Genomic DNA, 17,566 nt, shown 5'->3' with positions numbered 1-17,566 from the left:
GAGAAGGGAGACTCTCCAGGGTCACCCCCCATTTGTCAGACTGTCTTGTGGGCACCCCCTGGTGGTCACAGGTGGAGTGGCTCTCAGTTCGTTGCATCTCGAAGTTCCCTGCCTGGAACACTGGTGTAAAACAAAGAGAAACATTCTGGTTTGTTTTTTTACGATCAGCAAGAAAGAAATAACAGGCCACCAAGAGAAGAAGCAGCAGAAAATGAGGTATTTTCTGACCAAATGGTGTTAACACGTGGTCATCAGAGCTCGGAGTCCTTGTATTTATCGTCAGCTGCATCAGCAAGTTTTTTGTGCACCCCCCCCATGCTTTAATCTTCCCATTTGGAAAACAGGAAACTTAAACTAGGTTATTTCTAAGTGTGCTTCTGGCTTTACACTTAGCCAGTATCTACTATCTATGTGCTTTGTAAGTGTCTTCTGCAGAGGTGTTGGATGCCATTTCTGCCACCTGACAGCACCAGCCCTGAGAAGAACTCAGTGTCTGAGAAACTGAAGAAAATGTGAAGAGGTCTTTGGCCTTCATCTTTTAGTCTTTTCTATCTGTGGCAGCACAAGCTTCCATAACATTTGAGAGAGACCATCGTGATTAGAGCATAATTAAAGCCAATGGAAGCTTAGTTCAGTTTCTTCCAAAAGACTCCCATCCTGTCACTATTAAAACCCACTCGTTTTCGAGAAACATAGGATGTAAGTTCAAATCCTACGCTCCTGCTGATAAATGTGGGCGAGACCCTCTTTCACACCTATGGGTCCCTCCTACCGTTTTAACTCATAAGTCCTGAACCTAGAAGTTGTATTTTCACAACATATCTCACACTTAGTTACGTCTTACATATAACAAGGCAATTGATCCCTACGACCTCCTGTGTCTTTTCAGTATTTTTAAGCAAGCTGCTTAATTGCTCTCTACCTTCCATTTCCTTACCTTTGGGCCTGTGAGAGTCAGAGATCCCACAGGGACATGCTTTGTAAAGGGCCACACAAGCATTAGTGAGTGTCAAAGAAGATTTCACAGCCAGATCCTGATGTGGTACCTGAAAGTTAACATGCTTTCCTATAGAACATCCACAATTACTTCCAATGTTTCCTGCATTATAATTATAATTCCTCTTAGTGCAATTTGTTGTCCTTATTAACAGGAAGACAGATAACACTTCTTAGAGAAAAACAGATCCTAGAAGTGATGAACTGACTACATAGAAACCCAGAAAGAATCATAAGAAATAATGCACTTCCCATTGACTTGGCTATTAAAAATATAGTATTTGTTTGGAGAAGAGAACCTAAGAACAGTTGTCTATTCTGCCATCAGGAAGCCTCCACATTGAACTGCTGGGGTTGAAGAACAGGCCCTTTTCCAAGGTGAATGTTGAATACTCTTAAAAATTCCTTTTAATGATCAACTCCAAGAGCAGTCCATGGCATATATGGGAAAAATCAGGTCCAAATTGATGAACCCAGTTCATCAAATGGGAGTTATAATCATAAAGCACTTACAAAGATTAAAAAAGAGGGTATATGTTTTAAACACCTGACAAAGTAAATGACTAAGAAGTCTTAGCGCCTTCAGAATAGTACCATATGGAGGGAGCCCTCTATGTTTTTGGGAGAAAATCATGCAAGGAGTTAACTGCACTGGGAGAGAAATGCTGCTGAGCTTTCTCTGTGGTAACACATTAGAGGGGGGACCTTGAGTCTCTACTCTACTTATCCTGGAAGATGAGCTCTTTTGACCTTTGTAGTGTGATCCTGAGTTTCCTGTCTTGTTGCCCTAGAGCCATTGAATTTCCAAGAAGTGACCTCCTTTTCTTGAACCAGTGCCCAGTCCCTTCAGCACCTGTCTTTTCTTCAACAGGTCAGCCTTTGTGTTTCTCCTGCTTTACATGCACCCCCACCCCGACTCCGCCGGCCACCCCCTTCTTTGGTCCCAGGACTATCCCCGGACTGGATCTCTGCTTTCGTGGCCTCTGTCTCACATCACGTCGCATCATGGTCCAGTTGCTCCCTCTCACTGCCTGCTATTCCTCTGAGTTGTTCGGCACAGTGCCTGGCAGGCTGGGGGGAAAGTTTGTGACAAGTGGCCGCATACCTTTCCCTCTGGGGACTCCTTGGATCCTGGGGAATGTCGGGTGGTGGGGAACCTGCTCAGAGAGATGAGGGTGGCGGCGCCCTACCCCAGAGCATGCACCTAGTTCTTCTGGGAAGCCAGGAAAGGCGGGCTTTGCCACGTTTTCTGCCTTGCTCTGTCATATGTTGTCTCTTCCTACAGTAATCCCGGGGACTCTTTTCATCCCAGGGTTTTATTCCAAATGGAATGTTAAGAGGGTTCAGATGCGGAGAGACAGGTCAGGGCCGTGGGGGTGGGGAGAGGTGTGAGCTTGTCCAGATCTGTGGCTTTGCCAGGACTGTTTTTAAGTTGACACAGGGCTAAATAAAAAGCCCCTTGCTTTGATCTCAGGGACTTCCTGGGTAGACTGTCTGATTAGATAAAGATCACGTATCCCCCACCCCCATCCTTAGGAAGTAATCTAAGCTTTGCAGCCATTCCGCATCCCGGGCTCCTGCCTCCTTCCCAGAGTCTGCCTCTCTCTGTCTCTTTGGGTCCCTCCCTGGGCCTTGAGTTTTTCTTTCTGTTTGAGCAGGAAAAGGAGCCTGAGAAAATAGGGTTCTCCTACCCCTTTAATTCTTCTTAAGTTGTTTAGAAACAAAGTGAACGCTTTGTTTGAGAGCCTCATATGGACCTCGTCTGGTCGTGGGCATCAAAGGAAATTGGTCTCTGTTTGCAACATGGTCAGCGGCTGGGGTGCTATGAGCAGAGCTAGTTGGCAGGTGGAGGCTTTGGAGAGAGAAATGTAGGGAGTCCCTGCACTGGGTTTATCAGCCAGGACAACAGGGTGTGAGGTGTACGTGTTGTGGGGAGATTCTCTTCTCCTGGAGCAACTGAAGCTCTAACCTAGATCTCAACATCTAGGAGATTTTCCAGAAACTGTCTCTGGTGAGGAGGAACTGACTTGCTCTTGGCAGTGGGGCAATTTCAAGAAATGCTTGAACCTAAAGAGCTTCCAAATTGAAAATTCTCTAGACTGGACCACAGCTTTCCCACTTTGTTCAGGAGGAGAATCTCTTCATGACGTTAAAAAAACAAGACTTTGCAAAAAGGGACTCGCAAGTGTTTTATTTTACCCCAGCCTCTGGGCGGGCCACTGTTCTAAGCGATACACACACATTTATAAAACATCAATGTTATCTCATCAAGTCTTCATGACAGCCCTCTGAGCAACAGCACCGTCTGGGAATCCTATTTTACAAATGAGGAAACTGAGGCACAGAGAAGTTAAGTAGCTTGTCAAGGTCACAGAGAGAGCATGTGGCAGATTAAGGATTCAAACCCAGGCAGTGCGGCCCAAGAAATCTGACCCTGCTGCCTGCCTTCCCCCCACAGCTCAACACACACACTCAGAAATCCCCTAAGAAAATACACATGGAAAGGAGTTACACATTTATGAATTCAGTAATATTTAAAAATATTTACATACACACAAAAAATAGTCACATGTGGGAGGCAGTTGAATGTAGCAGTTTATTCATCTGTTTCACAAACATTTCTCTGAGAGCCGACTGTGTGTGCCAGGCCCTGAGATAGGTGCCGGGGATCGAATGGTGGCTGAACACACCGGGCCTCTGTGTGGAAGCTGAGGCTTCCGGGCGGCAGGGACCAAGGATCACGTTCTCACTGCAGTGCTACTGAGGGCTTTTGATGCTGTGGGGCCAGGGTCCTGGAACTTCCTTTTTTCTCCTTGGATCCCAGCAGCAGTCATCCCTTATCCAGAGAGAGAAAGCCCTGCTCAAGGCCCAGTGCTGCAGGCCCTTACCTGCCCTATCCACACTCAACATAAGAATTTTGACTACATTTGTCATAGTCAGGATTCACATGGTTTAGACACCTCTGGGAGAAACTACTAATTTTCTCTCCAGTATCTTCTTTATTTGTCATAGAATCATTATTTGTTAGCTGGGGCACATGGCTGCCTCAGATAAAGATAATATTTCTCACCGTCTCTTGCAAACTGGGTTTGGCCATATGACTAAGTTTTGGTCAATGGAATGCAAAGAGAAATGGTGTCTGCAACTTCTGGAAAGCCTTGCCTTTTTTTTTTTTTTTTTTTTTTTCTGACTGGAATATGACTGTGATGGCAGGAGCTTTGGCAGTCATCGTAGACCTTGAACTGAAAGGTGTTTGAAGAGAAATGTGGAGCAAAGAGATTGAAGGAACCTTGATCCCATATCTACCTGGCACTATCTACCTCCAGACTCATTTTTCACAAGAGAGCAATAAACTTCTATCCTATTTAAGCCATGGTTATCTTGCTTTCCTCTAACCCAATGTAGCTAAATCTAATGTGAATTGATATAGCATCCCTCTTAAGTAACGTGATGCAATTTTAGTCATTTGAATCTTTGTGAAATACTGAATATCTGTTCAATATGTTTCCTTTCTCTTAAAATTAAACAGTGAAGTTCTCTTGTTTTGAACCTTGAGCCCTCACTGGCAGTGTCTGTCTCTAAGTTCTGCCCTTGGGTTTGCAAACACAGGATGATGCCACTGCTTTTAGGGTTAAAATGCCTCTGCAAACACAGAGCTAGGATAAGTACTCCACCCAGCAGCCTGAGCTCGCTTGGGAATCTGGGAAAGATATTTGCGTAAGGCCTGCTCTACCATGCTTTCCATGGTTTTGAGTCGTGGGTTCTGGTAAAAAAAAGACAACATCCTGTGCTTATCTAGGGCCCATGAGCCCCTTGGCAGTCTGGGGGTGGGAGCGGGGCTCTCACTGCAGGGCATGGTGAGTGGGGCCACAGGAAGGGGAGCTGGGCCCCTTTCCTTCCAGCTTCACCTGCTGCCCCCAGCCTCAGACTTTGGAACCCGGGGTCACCTCCTCCAAGCAGGCCGGGCAGATTCTCTAGCCCCCAGCTCTGAGGTGCGCTTTTCAGAACTGCCCATGCTTTCTTCCCTGGGCACCGCTGAGGCCTCCCTGCTCACCAGAGAGCCCGGCACAGCCTCTGGTCAGAGAGCCCCCTTCCTTTAACCAGACTCCAGCCATACCATGTGCCAGGTGCCCTGCTGGGGCCTCCGGCCCGGGGATGGCAGGATGCCATGCCCCTCCAGGGGCCTCTCGTGTGTGTGTGCGTGTGTGTGTGTGTGTGTGGCAGGGATGAACTGAACTTGCAGTAATCTTTTTCCTGTAGGCGTTATAGCAAACTCAGAACTCTGAAAACCAGCCCTCTTTCTTTTGGACAAATAAATGAGGTAGAATGTGGATTTTTCAAGCTGCCATTTCACCTTTTTTCTTTTCAGTTCTCTCTTTTCTCTAACCTGTGCCTTGTGTAGCTCTATTCCTTTGCTCTCTGAGTATTACCCGTTAGGACTAAGTAAGGCTCATCCCTCAGCCTTGGCCTCTGGGGCACTGAGACATGATGTGGATCGGGGGCCGTGTGCCTGAGCGGCTTTCTATAATTCCAGCTTCTGACTAGACAGAGAAACACTTGGTGTGCCCAGCTCACGTATGGTTCATCCAGCAGAAGCCAGAAGTGGCTGATAGTCTAGTTGTTCTTACACTGTTTGGTTTTTGGCAATTCAGTTTTTCAGGGCAAATCCGTGGGCAGACTCGAATGCTGAGTCACCGGTGACGGTGGAGGCGTGGGCCACGGGAAGGACTGTGGGGGGCAGGGAAACGCCGTTTGCTTTCAGAGGGTCCTGCTTGAATTCAGAAGGCGCTTAGAGGGGAATCAGCTCTTACTCCCTCGCACCCCACCCGCGCTGGTTTGGTGCAGGCAAGGTGGGCCAGAGGGAACAGAAGTGATCAGGGATGCCGTGACCACACGCAAAGCACAAACAGTGCAGGAAGAACTCTGGGTCTGGAGCCAGACATACCCACGTTTTAACATGGATCTGCTCCCGTGATGGTGGGCAAGTCTTTCCTGAGCTTTGGGGTCCTCTCCTGTGACATTTTAAGAAGGTGGTTGAGATGATTTCCCAATCCAGTAGTCTAGCACGTAGGAGATGATCAGGAAGCAGGCGTTTTAGCCTCAGGTGGGAGCCAGAGGCCGAGAGTTAGCGGTTTCGAGCTACCTCCCAGCTCCGCCGAGGCCCCGGAGGCAGGACTGCAGGGGAGAGGGAACTGTGAGTCAGCAGGCTGGGGGACTGGCTGGAGGCTCTGTTCGCCCCAGACTGTGCACAAGAGACAGGAAGGGAGGTGTCGGGAGGAGGCAGTGCATGCTTCTCTTGGAGGAACCAAGGCGGCCAGTGGGCGTGGCTTTACCACCTGGGACGGGTGACTGCAGATGTCCCCTCCACCATCAACCTAGGTTGCCGGCACACCCTCCTCTGAGTGTGGACTCGTATGTGCCAAGGGGCGTTAGAATAATGACCTGGTAGGATGCCATCCAACCTTACTATATCATTTATTTTTTCTTTTCAGTTTTGCTCATTTTTGGTAATTAGTTTAAAATATATCACACATACAGAAAATAATAGGATAATTGTACATTACCCAATAGTTGGATTCAACCAGTATTAACATTTTGTCATATACATAGTTTTAGGTTTCTTTTTTTAAAAAAGAAGTAAGATATTTCCTCTAAAGTTTTCTACTTCTCCCCAGCCCCACTGTCATCCATCCCCAGAAGTGAATGTTAGCCATCCCACGCATAATTCAGTACCTTTATTACCTAAGCCAGTGTCCAGGCATAATATGGTATTGTTTTGTGCATTTTTAAATTATTGAAATTGTATCATACTTTACAAACCTATTTGCAGTTTGCTTTTTTACACATTATACTTTCATGGCATACCTGTGATGATATTCATAGCTCTAGATCATTTATTTTAACAGCTGTATGGCATTTTATCTTAATAATACAACATGGTTTATTTGGCCATTCCTTTGTTGGTGGACAATTTAACTTGTTTCCAATTTATTTATTTATATATATATATATATATATATATATATATATATATATAAAATCTTTATTGATTTCAGAGAGCAGAAGGGAGAGGGAGAGAGAGATAGAAACACCAATGATGAGAGAGTCATTATTGACCGGCTGCCTCCTGCACGCCCCCGACTGGGGATCGGGCCCGCAGCCCAGGCATGTGCCCTGACTGGGAATCGAACTGCGATCTCCTGGATCCTAGGTCCATGCTCAACCGCTGAGCCACGCCCGGTCGCGCTTGTTTCCAATTTTTGATGATACAAAAAAAGGCCCACGGGAGTGAAATTAGTAAATTCTGCTACATGAATGACAGCTTCAACTTTACTAAGTATGGTCAAATTATTCCCGAATTTACATCACCACAAACAGTGGCAATAAGCGATTCTGTTCTCTCACCATCTTGCCACCCCTTGGTATTATCAGGTTTGTTTTGCTAAATAAAACGTAGCCACTCTGGTTTGTCGATTACGGCCACTGTAATTCTTCACACGCTCGTCTAACCATGGAAGCTGCCACACTGTTTAATAGTCATCCGAGTTAGTCAGCCTCATGCACCATTCATTTGTGACGAGGGTTTCTGTGGATACTTTGGTGCGTCTCCAGTACCCAGCACAGTGAACCGTGACACACACACAGTAGGTGCTCAGGACACATGTGGTGGCTTAAATCTAAAGAATGAAGAGATCGAAGAACGGAATGGTTAGGGAAGATCCATAGAATGGTGTAGGGAGAGAACCAAGATTGGGCAAAGAATCGGAACCTCCAAACACTCCCGGATAGAGTGTCAACCAGTGTAACCATTTCGGGGGGCCCTTGGGCAGTATCTACTGAAGCCGCGCCTGCCCTTTGACCTGTGAGTTGCGCTCCCCCTGGAGACGTGTGCCTATGGGCACCAAAAGACACACGCGGGACCGTTCACAGCAGCGCTGCTTATGAAAGCTCCAAACTGGCAGCCACCCAAACGCCTACCCGGGGAGGACGGTTGATAGAAATGTGCAGCGCTAGGCAGTGGCGAGAGTGAATGACCTGTAGCTGCAAGCGGAAGAGCCACACAAGGGGATGCTGAGCAAAATATGTCAGACATCAGGGAGCACATGTCGTATGCTTCAATGAACTTGTAGTGCAAAATACTGCAAAACCAACCTAGTGTAAAAAGCATGATACTTTTGTGGGAAGTGGGTAATGGCTGCAAGGGACACAGGAGTGGTGGGAATGTTTTATTTATTTTGTATTGAGGTAAAATGTACATAAGATGAAATTCAATTTTAAGTGCACAATTCAGTGAGTTTTAGCAAATACATACAGTTTTGTATCTACCCCCATAGGCAAGATCTGGACCATTTTCGTCGCCCCAGAGGGCTTCCTTGTGACCCTTATGTTCTATTTCTTGACCTTGGTCATGGGTGTTGGTTACAGGGGTGTGTTCACTTTATGAAAATTCACTGAGCTCCACACTTATGACACACGTGCATTTTTCTGAATACGTATTATTCATCAATAAAGTGTTCCAAGAGTACTTTTTTTTTTTTTAAATATTGGCCCAAAGAATGGCAATTGGTTACAAGGTGGCCAATTGGGTGGCAAAGGGAATGGGGAGGCGACATTTCAGAGAAGAGGGAACAGAAAGTGAATCTGCACTTTTATCACAAGCTTCAGATTTATGCATTTGCTGCGGGTAAGTGGTGTGAACCAGCCTTTATCTTCTGGAACTGGGTCCCTGCTTTCTTCCCTTTCCCCCCCTCTTTATAACATCCTGTAACAGCCAGAGGGAGCCCTCAAGGGTGGCTCAGTGGTAGACTTTTTCCTGCGACATGGAGCAGGTGGCCTTGACCTCCACTCAGTAGAACCCCCTGGTGAGGGCCCTGAAACATTCTTGACAGAAAGTCCTGCCCTCCTCAGCAATCAGCATAGAGCTCCTGGTTATCTTTTGACTGGAAGAATCCCGGCCATGTGGCTCCGAGGCAGGAGTCCTTTGGAAATCAGTCCCTGGTCTTGGTTGGGAAGGACCCAGCCGTCCGGGAGGGGGTTTGAAGGCTCCTGGGGGGCAGGTGCATCAGTGCTGTGGGTCTCCTCAGCCTTCCACTTTATAAAGACCCCAGTTTATTTAAGTTGACAACATAACCAAAGAGTATTAGATCCTGGCTTTTTTCTTTGCTTCCCTCCCCCCCCCCCCCTTTCTTTTCCATTTGCTGAGCTCTCCAAAGGCTACAAAAAGGTGGTGGTGGTGGAAGGGGGACAAGGGGGACGACAGACAGACAAAGGGAAGCTCATGTCTAGTGACGTAAAATTCTGCAGTGGCGCTTGTTAAGATCTGCGCCATTCCCTTTCGCTGAGGAACGAGAGGCGTACTTCATTCAGACTGTTCTCTTCCATGGCCAATAAAATATTTGGCCATGACCTTTGTGAAAAATAAACTTAGCTGCATAGAAAAAAATCCTTTTTATTTTTTAAAAGTCAGGCTCGAAATTTTTATATCCTTTGAGTCATATCCTCGAAGCAATTGGCTTATTAATTCAAGAAATGTTTCTTTCCCAACTCAAACATGGCATTTTGAAAATCACCCATGAATGACATGCCCCAAGAATGAAAGGCTTTTCTGTGCCATTTTAAAAGAATTTTTTTTTTTTTTCCATTTTGAGGGCAATCATGAATATCTATAAGGGCACATTTATTACTCCCAGAACAGATAGAAAATTAGCAAAGTCATAAAATTCTTATCCAGCGTTGCTATTGCAGCTGTGTCTAACCATCCCCCACCCCCCTCAACTCCCCTGCTGTTAAAATGGGTAAGGATGATGTTATTTTTGCCATTACAGGCCAGGCACTGCTCTTTATGTGCTGGCTTTCCCAGTCTCTACACGGAGATCTAAAAACTGATCTGTAGCTAATCTTCATCTTCTGCTGGGGTTTAACAAGAGTTGCTAGTCCCGCCTTGGCCGGGTGGCTCCATTGATTGGAATATCATCCCATGCTCCAGAAGGTTGTGGGTTCAATTCCCGGTCAGGGCACACACCTAGGTTGCCAGTTCCATCCCCGGTCGGGGCACGAATAGAGGCAACTGATCCATGTTTCTCTCTCATATTGATATTTTTCTCTCTCTCTTGGGGAAAAAAACATCAATAAAAACATATCCTCAGGTAAGGATTAAAAAAAAGAGAGAGAGAGAGAGTTGCTAGTCCCATAAATTTGTTCCTGAAAAGTCTTACCTTGTGATCCTGGAAAATGTCTCTCTTCTAATCCCATACAGTAAACCAGTACTGAACTTCAGAGAAGCAACTGGCTGGAAGCTTTCTGTCCTAATTTACACTACTGTCTTCAGGATCTGGACACATGGATGTATGTTTCTGTATAGACCCACCCAGTAATTACCGAGGCAGGCCTTTAATTAGTCTGAAATTGTGCAGGCATAATGGTGACGACCCACACATTTTTCCATTGGAAATTGTAAATGGATGACAAAGAGAAAACCCCATCCCCTCTCCTCGCCACACATACTTCCTGAGAAGCTTTTTCATGACTTTTTGTACCTCAGGCCAGAATCACTGCTCACGGGGGTGTTGCTCACTGTGGCGCAAAGTGTGGTTCATAGAGCAGGACATGTCCATAGTCAGCAAGGAGATGAATTCAAACATTAAGGAAAGATGTTCAGAAAATTTTAGAGGTATTTGGCAGAGTCCTTTTCTATCTGTTACATGTAATCATAAAAACTAGGAGTTCATTTTTTTGGTAGAAACTCAATGGTATTGAAATTTAGTAGAGCTCTTACTCTGGTCAAGATGAGATTCAAGTTTCTTTTTTGGTAGAGCTATTGGCAGCAAAACCTCATGTCCACATGAGCATGAGAGTAATAATAAGATTATATCTGAATAGCGCTTAGTAAGCATTAAAGCATAAAGTGATGTCTTGGTTTGGGAACCTCTGGAAGCCTATCTGGAGAGAGGCATCTGAGCAAGTAGCTCAAGTGAGCAACAGTAGGGAAGTGGAAATGGAGACAAAAATGGGAAGGAAGCCAGTAAATGGTGTTTAAACAAGCAGGTGGCCACTGTGGATGACTGGCACTCAGTCCCACTGGGAGCTCCGGGAATGGTATACAATATACTTGAGAATTGCTCCACTTGAGGGGTGAGGGAGCTGAGCTATTGATCCACCAAGCTTCTGCCTGTCAACTGTTAGGGTCTCCTGGGGGGCACTGTTAACTCCCTGGCACCTCAGTCTGCCCCTGTGCAAGCCGAGTGGGTCCCACTGGTTAGAGAAAGCCATGAGGTAAGACTTGCAGGAGCTTCCAGTTGAGAGTTGAGCTGGTATACACAGATCTGGCAAATGCCAAGGGGATGTGAAGGACACCAGCAGCACCTGCCAATGAACAAGTAGCATAGGTGGTCTTACCCAATTTATAGATAGCAAACTGAGGTCCAGTTTAGCACTATAATACCGAACAGAAGGTGTTGGTGGGATAAGAAGGATCTCTCCCTTTAGTCGCCTCCTTTGGGCCCATCCAAAGCCCCTTCCACTAGCTCTCACTCCTGCCTTGTGTCATGAGGCAGTTGGTGGTCTTCCTGTGTGGCAGAGGCTGGCTGGACGCCCACACAGCCCATCTCTGCTTCCTGGGCCTCCACCTAGACTCCATTTCCAGGTCTCCTTTGCAGAGGAGTGTGGACAGACCTGTGAAGATTGAGTGGAAGGGATGTATAATATTTCCCTGCCTGACCTACGCAAACCCTTACGCATATTCTACCTGCTCTTTACTCTCGGAGCAGGTTGGGCTAGAGATGACCCCAGGGTAGCCCAGAGAGTCACACCTTGAAGATGGCTGAGCCCCAGTATGGAAGAAGTCGTGGTTCCTGGGTCATCACTTAGAGGACAGCCACTGGACCAGAAACATACTCTTTAGATTTTTATTGTGGACAGCCACTGTGGTTTTGAGGACTATCTATTACAGTAACTGGCATTATCTTAAATAATGCAACGTACACATGTGATCAAATAATTTATTTTTCTTTATATCATTTACCATTATCTCAGCTTATGTACCTTTTTATCAGCTGTCTACCCTCCAACAGGAAGACTTGAATTCGTACATGGTTGTATCTTTGGCATCTGGAACAATACCTGGCAACTAGTAGATGTTCAACACATATTTGTCTATTTACCGTATACCAATGCCCAACCTTTATCGCAGATGGTGCATGACAGGCCCTGTCCTGGGAACTTCATGTCTCTTACCTCAGTTCATTCTCACAACAAATGTATCAGGAAACTGAAACGCGTAGAGGCTGGTTAGCTTACCCCGTGGTACCCAGCAGGCAAGCAAGGGAGCAATGACTGGAAACCAGGCAGTCTGACTCAACCCTCAAACTCTTACACCCTTTGCACATTTCCTGGTAACATCTGCCAGTTCTGGTGCTAGGAGCTGGGGTTGTAGGAAAGCTGAGACATAGCACCAGCCCCTGAGGTCTCCCCAACAGGCAACAGCCTGGGGTTTATGTGCAGTGGGGGAAAACAGACCAGTCTCTGTTCTCACCTTGGAGCTCTGCGAGAAATGTCGAGCTCCGCTACTTACCTAATCTGAGCTAGGACTCAGCTACAGGATCAAAAATTCTCTTGTGTAATGAGAGAACAGAGCAGAATATGTAGAAATAAAGCCAGATTCTCTGTCTCCAATATGACACTATAAAGGTTGGCAAAAGGACAATTGGCAGATTTGAATAATTTGAGCAAAGGCAGGGTGGGTGGGAGCAAAACAAACAAAACAAACAGCTGATCCTGTGAGTGTTGGGAAGAGTTAGGAAGAGAGCAGAACAAGGGGTGAAGGTTAAGAATGCGGGTTTGGGCCCGGCTGATGCGGCTCAGGGTCTGAGCATCGACCTAGGACCCAGGAGACCGTGGCTCGATTCCTGGTCAGGGAACATGCCAGGGCTGCGGGCTCGATCCCCAGTAGGAGGCAGCCGATCAATGATTCTCTCATCATTGATGTTTCTCTCTCTCTCCCTCCCTCTCTCTGCAATCAATAAAGATATATTATTACAAAAAAAAAAGAATGTGGTTTTGGTGATCAGACAGAACTGGTGTGTCAACCATCTGGTGTGTTAATACCTTGGGCCAGTTTGCTAACCTTGTTGGGCTTCTGTAAAATGGATTTAATATGCCTGCCTCCCTTGTAAAGTGACTAGCGCAGAGGTACAAAGTGTGTGCTCAGGAAAGAGTGGCTGGAATAGTATCTAGTCCTTGATCCCTGGGCTTAGAATGGACAGCTCCACCCTCTTGGCTACTGAGTATAAAGACAGAAACACTTGGGAGACTAGAATCATGGCAGACACACCGGAGCTGAAGAGACTCTCAGCACCTACGCATCTCTCCCTGCCCCTTCCCACGTGCAGCCACTAGAGGGCCGTGGGCATCGCTGTTTGCCACCGTAGGCTTGCTCCGTGTGGCACCCCAGAGGCCCTTGGATTACTAGAAATAGGGCTCTCTTTGCAGGGAGAGGCAAAGGAGCAAAGCATTTGATGAGAGCAGCTGCTGAGGGGTTATATTTACAGGTCCTGCAGGGAGGGTGCGGAGAGCCCACTCTGCTGCAGGCGAACTTTCCATGAGGAAATTAGTTACCTGGGGTTACCCTGGGGCTGGCTCGGGGCCCTGTATTGAATGAGGTAAGGTCTCCTTATCTTAGTAGATTCTGAGCAGAGGGGTGTGGATTTCTGAGGATCACTCATTGGCTTCCTAGAGCTTTGGGACTGAAAAACTAGCTCATCCCGATAGAGGCGGATTCTATTTAGCGAACTTCCAGAGGTGTGAGACTATCCTCAAGATGCACAGAACACTAGGGGTGTTCTCAGGAGGCAGAGAGCCCAGGAGCTCTCCCCTGCTCCCAGTTGGCCTGCCTTCCAGTTCTCAGTTCATTGCATCGGCAAGGCTGATATGAAGAGGCACCTTGCTCACTGAACACATTTCTCATCTCAGGTATTCTCACTGTAGTAGGGGAGAGCTCTGTTAGCTTTAATCTGCCCCTCAAAATCCTCAACGCAAGCACTTGTGATCGGCTCTGTATCTGCCACTCTTGGCTCTCTGCTCATCACTCTAAACATCCCAGTTTTCAGGAAGCACCAAGCTCTTTCCTACTTGCTTGCCTGTGTCCATAGTGTTTTTTACCCAAAATGCACTGACTTCACTCTCCCTCTTCTCTGCTTTATGAAATACCAACTCTTCCTTAGACCTGACAGGTCTAATTCCCTGATTCTCGCTTCTATTTTCCCATCACACTTTGCACTTACTCTTAGTAGAACACACATCGGAGGATGTTACTGCCGTACATTTTTCTCTCTCCTCACGCAATTGAACGTCTCATGTGTTTCATCTCCAGCCTCTGCTTGAATACCTGTCCTGACAGAGAACTCACCACCTCAAAGGTAATGCATTTCATTGCAATGCACTCTCTTTGCAGAAATAGTTTTCCTAGTATCAGAAACCAAATCTGCTTCCCTGATATAAATACATATTGATTCTCTCCCTACCAAAACCAGTTGCTTAAAATTCCTTAAGATGTGAATAAGGCTTCTCATTTCATAATTGGAAGCAGATCTCAAATATAAATACCCTGAGAGTGGGCAATACATAAATAATTCATTCTAAAGTGTAAATGACTGCTAAGAGCTTTTCCATAAGAATAAGAATTAGTAGGTAAATCTAAGGGCGGAGCTCTTTGGAACACCAAAGACACTGGAATATGAGGACACCAAGAATTTGATATCATAGAAAGAGCACCGGGCTATGGCACGAAAGGTGGGTCTTACGTGATTTATTTTATGTGAACTTTGCTTTTGTCATCTGGAAAAAGAGTAATTTGCATTACGAGTAGTTCCACTTATTATCATAATTGCAGATTTTGTTTGGAAGCAGCCCCGCTCACCTGGGCTGTCTTAAGCCTTTGCTCTGGCCTGGTTTTCATAGCTCTTTCTCAGCTCTGGGTGGGCGAAAAGTGGTACGTGTGTCCATGCGCGTCATCCTCTTGGGGGCTGGGCTGACATTCCTGGTGCCAAAGATGCTATGACTTACACCACCCACCATCACGTCAGTCAATGAGCCTTTTATTCCCACCTGGCTTGAACCTCTCTCTCACCAGTGCTATTTATGGCATTTGTATAATAAATATTTGCAAGTAACACGTTTACTGTAGGTAACACATTTTATTATGATTTTATTATATATTCTCTTTTCCTGGAGTTTTGCAAGTAAAGATTGCATAATAACCAACTCTTTATTTGTCCTAAGTTCCACACTACAGAACCAGGTCCTGTTACAACTGCTTGATGCACTAGACTCAGTGACTCAATAAATACTTTACAAAAATAATGTAGTTTTTTTTTCTTTTCTTAAAACATAAAAAATTAGGCTTTCCTAGAATTGATTCCTCCTCCTTTTATATTTATTTACTGTGACTATATTGGTGAAGAAAAACATTGTTAAGATGGTATTAGAATAAAATAGATGACATGGGGTCCATGGTATTTTCCCACTTATCTTGCTTTTTTAATCTTTGGAAAAGTGCTAGTCCCTGTTTTTATATCCACCTTCCCTGCAGCCGTCTGGACTTACTAAGACATGAGCAGAAATGCTGCCATTCTGAAGCCTTTTAGTAGAATCAAAGCATTATGCTAATATTGGCCTTTTATTTTAAAGCCTATTTAAAACCAGGCTTCAGATTTGCCCCTAAAATATCCTTTGCCCCCCCCCCAGCGCCCACCACCCTGTCTACCCAGTCTTAGGCAAGGACATTTTGGACACTGAGACTTCAGCAAGGTGCTTCATGACTAAATAATATTTGGTTTAACATGGGTGTTTTCTTGTTTTGCTATATTCCTATTGAGTTCTTTTTAAAGACATCATTACAAATTCCCTTTCTCTTCCACCTCCCTAAGCCCTGTCTGCACTCTCACAGAAGCGATGAAGCAGTTTCACGGTGACAACTCCAGAGAAAAGGTTACGCTTAAGTCACATTCATATTAAATAAGTTATATATAAAAACTTATAATGTTTACCACTCCAGTCTCTTTCCCCCTTCGCTTGTCTAGGAAACACTGGATTTGGGTGTGAAGCGAACCGCACCCACTATGGCTCCCAGGTCCTCCTGGCTTCTTCTGTCCCCATGCTCCCTCCCGCGCCATCCCCAGGAGGAGTTCCCGGGAGGTCTGTGGGCGTCGCAGATGGCAAGGGTGGCTTCGGATGGTCGCCGGGCCTGGCGCACATCCCTAGTGTAATTTAGGAAAAACTCTCCTGTGGTGCAAACAAGCACACGTGAGGGCGGGTCCCGGGGACTCGGCTGCAGGCCGCAGGTGGGCGCGGCGCAAATGTGTCATAAATACCAGGGTGGTGTCTCGTTAATACTCCCGGGCCTCTTGGAACTGCTTGATGTAGTCTTCGTCCGGGGGGCTCTCGGTGCACTTCTGGGCGTTGTTGGGGGGCCGGGCCTCGTTGTACCTGCTCCAGTCGCCCTTGCAGATGATCCAGGGCAGCACGTCCACCTTGTAGTGCAGCTCTGCAGAGAACTCGGTGCTGATGAGGTTGGGCGTCCCGGCGCCTTTGCCCCTGGTGATGAGCTGCATGTTGTCGCCGTAGCAGCAGTGCTGCGCGGCCAGCGTGGTGCTCTCCAGGGACAGCATGGAGCGGATGCAGTAGCGGGCGGTGGGCTTGTAGATCTCCAGCTTCTCCTTGGGCCCGCTGGCGTCCTTCCAGCGGAAGTCCTTGCGCTTGATGCGGTCGAAGATGTCGGCCGTGCTGTAGGCCACCTCGGTGGGGTAGGAGCAGGGGCAGCTGGGCAAGTCGTTGATCACCTTGTGCATGTACTTCTTTAAGAACTCGCTTTTGCAGCTCATCCATCGCTCGCAGCTGTCCGTGTCTGCAAAAGGCCACGGAGAAGCCCCCTCACCACACGCAGAACAGGCGGCAGGATGCCGCTGCCGTCTGCCCCCCCCCGCCGCTCCCAGCGCCAGCCCCTGCAGCCCCCGGACAGCCAGTCCGTGCCCGCCGCCCTTGAACTTGGGAGGCTTGAGCTTGACGACCTGATGCCATGACCAGACTTAACCATCGTTATATATGCTCCATCTTTTAAATTTTTTTTGGAAATACGTGATATTATTATCCCTAAGTTTAAGGTTTAGTAGGCATCTACAAAAAATTAAAATAAAAAAAGAGGACATTGGAATATGGGGTTAACCACAACTCCGTTAGCGCCCATAAGAAAGTGAACAATAATTCAGAGGAGCCATTTGAAATCATCTCTCTGAATGCATGGTGATGGGGTAGAAAATGCCCCGAAGGAGCATTTGTAGGATTAAGTTGTATTTCTGCCACAGTCACTGGCCTGTGAACTCTAGAGCTAGTGCTCTAACCTCTTAACCTGAAGCACCAAACAATGACAATTATTGTATGCAAATCCACATTTAAAAAAGTGCCTCAAAAGGGAAGGGGCTGGTGGCCCCTGCTTTTAGGGAACTTAACATTTGGGCCAGAGGCCCCCTTCCCTGTAAGTCTCAAGCCTGAACCTGCCCCCGTAGGTGGTGTGTTTGGC

At 46.6% G+C, this 17,566-nt stretch overlaps 2 protein-coding genes across 2 annotated transcripts in view; one reads left to right on the top strand and one right to left on the bottom strand.

The window, feature by feature from the left end:
• Positions 1-17,566, top strand: part of TASP1 (taspase 1) — a 246,458-nt gene that overhangs the window by 206,052 nt on the left and 22,840 nt on the right. The gene's annotated exons all lie outside the window — the stretch shown is intronic.
• The window catches only part of ISM1 (isthmin 1), a 55,537-nt gene continuing 53,136 nt past the window's right edge, over positions 15,166-17,566 (bottom strand). The window contains exon 6 of the mRNA XM_087818870.1: positions 15,166-16,894. Within this exon, the coding sequence (XP_087674996.1) occupies positions 16,377-16,894 (518 nt within the window). The 3' untranslated portion in view covers positions 15,166-16,376. The remainder of the gene's footprint in view (positions 16,895-17,566) is intronic.

Source organism: Miniopterus natalensis, chromosome 7 (assembly GCF_054644295.1).
Source record: "Miniopterus natalensis isolate mMinNat1 chromosome 7, mMinNat1.hap1, whole genome shotgun sequence".
NCBI classification, from domain to species: Eukaryota; Metazoa; Chordata; class Mammalia; order Chiroptera; family Miniopteridae; genus Miniopterus; species Miniopterus natalensis.
This window is presented reverse-complemented; position numbering and strand designations above follow the sequence as displayed.